Source organism: Numida meleagris, unplaced genomic scaffold (assembly GCF_002078875.1).
Source record: "Numida meleagris isolate 19003 breed g44 Domestic line unplaced genomic scaffold, NumMel1.0 unplaced_Scaffold1950, whole genome shotgun sequence".
Lineage (NCBI taxonomy): Eukaryota > Metazoa > Chordata > Aves > Galliformes > Numididae > Numida > Numida meleagris.
This window is the reverse complement of record NW_018363739.1, coordinates 1-1,481: the sequence shown is the minus strand read 5'-3', so window position 1 is coordinate 1,481 and position 1,481 is coordinate 1. Positions and strand designations below refer to the sequence as shown.

General features: G+C 56.7%; 1 protein-coding gene across 1 annotated transcript; it reads right to left on the bottom strand.

Moving 5' to 3' along the window:
• Positions 1-72: 72 nt before the first annotated feature.
• On the bottom strand, positions 73-1,475 carry LOC110390777 (alpha-2-macroglobulin-like; the record flags this gene model as incomplete). The annotated part of the gene is made up of 2 exons (XM_021382271.1): positions 945-1,475; positions 73-367 (listed from the first exon to the last, which is right to left on the bottom strand). Coding segments are annotated over exons 1-2 (541 nt in total), but the record flags the coding sequence as incomplete, so codon positions are not given.
• Between the last annotated feature and the right edge of the window lie 6 nt (positions 1,476-1,481).

Sequence of the window (1,481 nt, the reverse complement as noted above, 5' to 3'; positions counted from 1 at the left end):
TCCTCCACACAGCTCTAGTCTTCTCCGGCCTCTCCTGGAGCTTTCCCTTGCACTCCTCCCCCTCTCCCTTACCCCTTCCTCTCTCCCCCTGGCTCGTGCCTGAGAAAGGGCTCCCCTCCCAGGACGGCACTTGCCCCACTGCCCTCACCTGCAGGTAGACGCATCCTTTGCCAGACACCTCTGTGCTGTACTCCCCTGGCACCTGGGGCAGGGGCACGCGCTGGAGCAGCAGCCGGTTTGAGGAATCCACGTGGAAGTCTTGCTGGAAGTCCCCTCCAGATCGCAGGGTCACTTTGGAAGCTGCTCCGCTCTTGGCATAGGTGGCGACTCCGTACAGGGAGAGGGCTTGCAGAGCCACAATGGTGTCCTGCAAGAGGCAGGTCCCGACACCCACGGCCGGGTTAGCCCTGTTAAGCCGCTCCACATCCTGTTCTCCCACCGCCCGCCCTTTGCTGTCAGCAGGCACCCTCTCCTCCTTTCTTCACTTTCTCTAGTCTTGGGTGAGAAGCTGAGATGGAAAGATCAGCTTTTGCAGGCTTCCATTTTCTTACTGCGTCCTCTGCACAGCGGTCACACATTCCTGAACTTCCTGTTGTGAAGCTCTGTGCAGCCTTCACCTGTTCTCCCCGGGGAAAAGCAGCAACTGCATACACACGCACAAACTGTGGTGGGAGCTCCAAACTGCAGTGTCACTGGTGTCACTAGCATTCTGACCCACTGGGTCAAACAAGCGAGGTCATTAATCAACGTATCAGTCATTCCTGGTGGTGCTACCTGACATACTGGCCTCTGGCCTCTTGGGAACTTGGTAGCTGCGGCAGATGCTGCAGGACTATCCTGCAGGGGTACAGTCCCCACTTGGCTTAACCTTACTGTGCTCCCACCTTGGTCTCTGACGCCCTCCTGATGCCAACAGGGGAGGTCACAGGAGGGAAACTGCTCACCTGGGTGGAGGAGAAGCCTCCATTGGGATTCTGCTGACCACTGATCCATTTTGCAATAAGAGAGGCAAATGACAGCTCCTCCTGCGAAGGTGCTGGCTGCGTGGTGAGGTGAGCAAGGAGGACGTAGGCTGTCATCTCCACTTCAGCAGAGGGAGCTCTATAGTGGTAGTATGGGAGATCAGCCGCTGGCTCTTTCCCAGGCCGCTGCCAGTGAACAGACCCATCTTCACAGGAGGCAGGGTGCATGCAGAGAAGATGGCAAGGAATTACTATCAGTTTCTTGCAAAGGAGTTACTGACCTGCTGCCAGTGGGGAGGACAGAGCTCCCAGCATGTAGCTGTCCTATAGGATGAAACAGGAGGGGTTAGATAGCCCCGCACCCAATGCATGTTTACAACTAGTCTGCGAGTGCCAAGGCCCGGTTCTTGGGCCTGGACGCCGCTTTCACTTAAACTCCAGATTGACAGACGCATTTACAGGTTTGGACACCTAAAGGAGACAGACACCTAAGAAGAGCACCAGGCTGGCACACCGCCC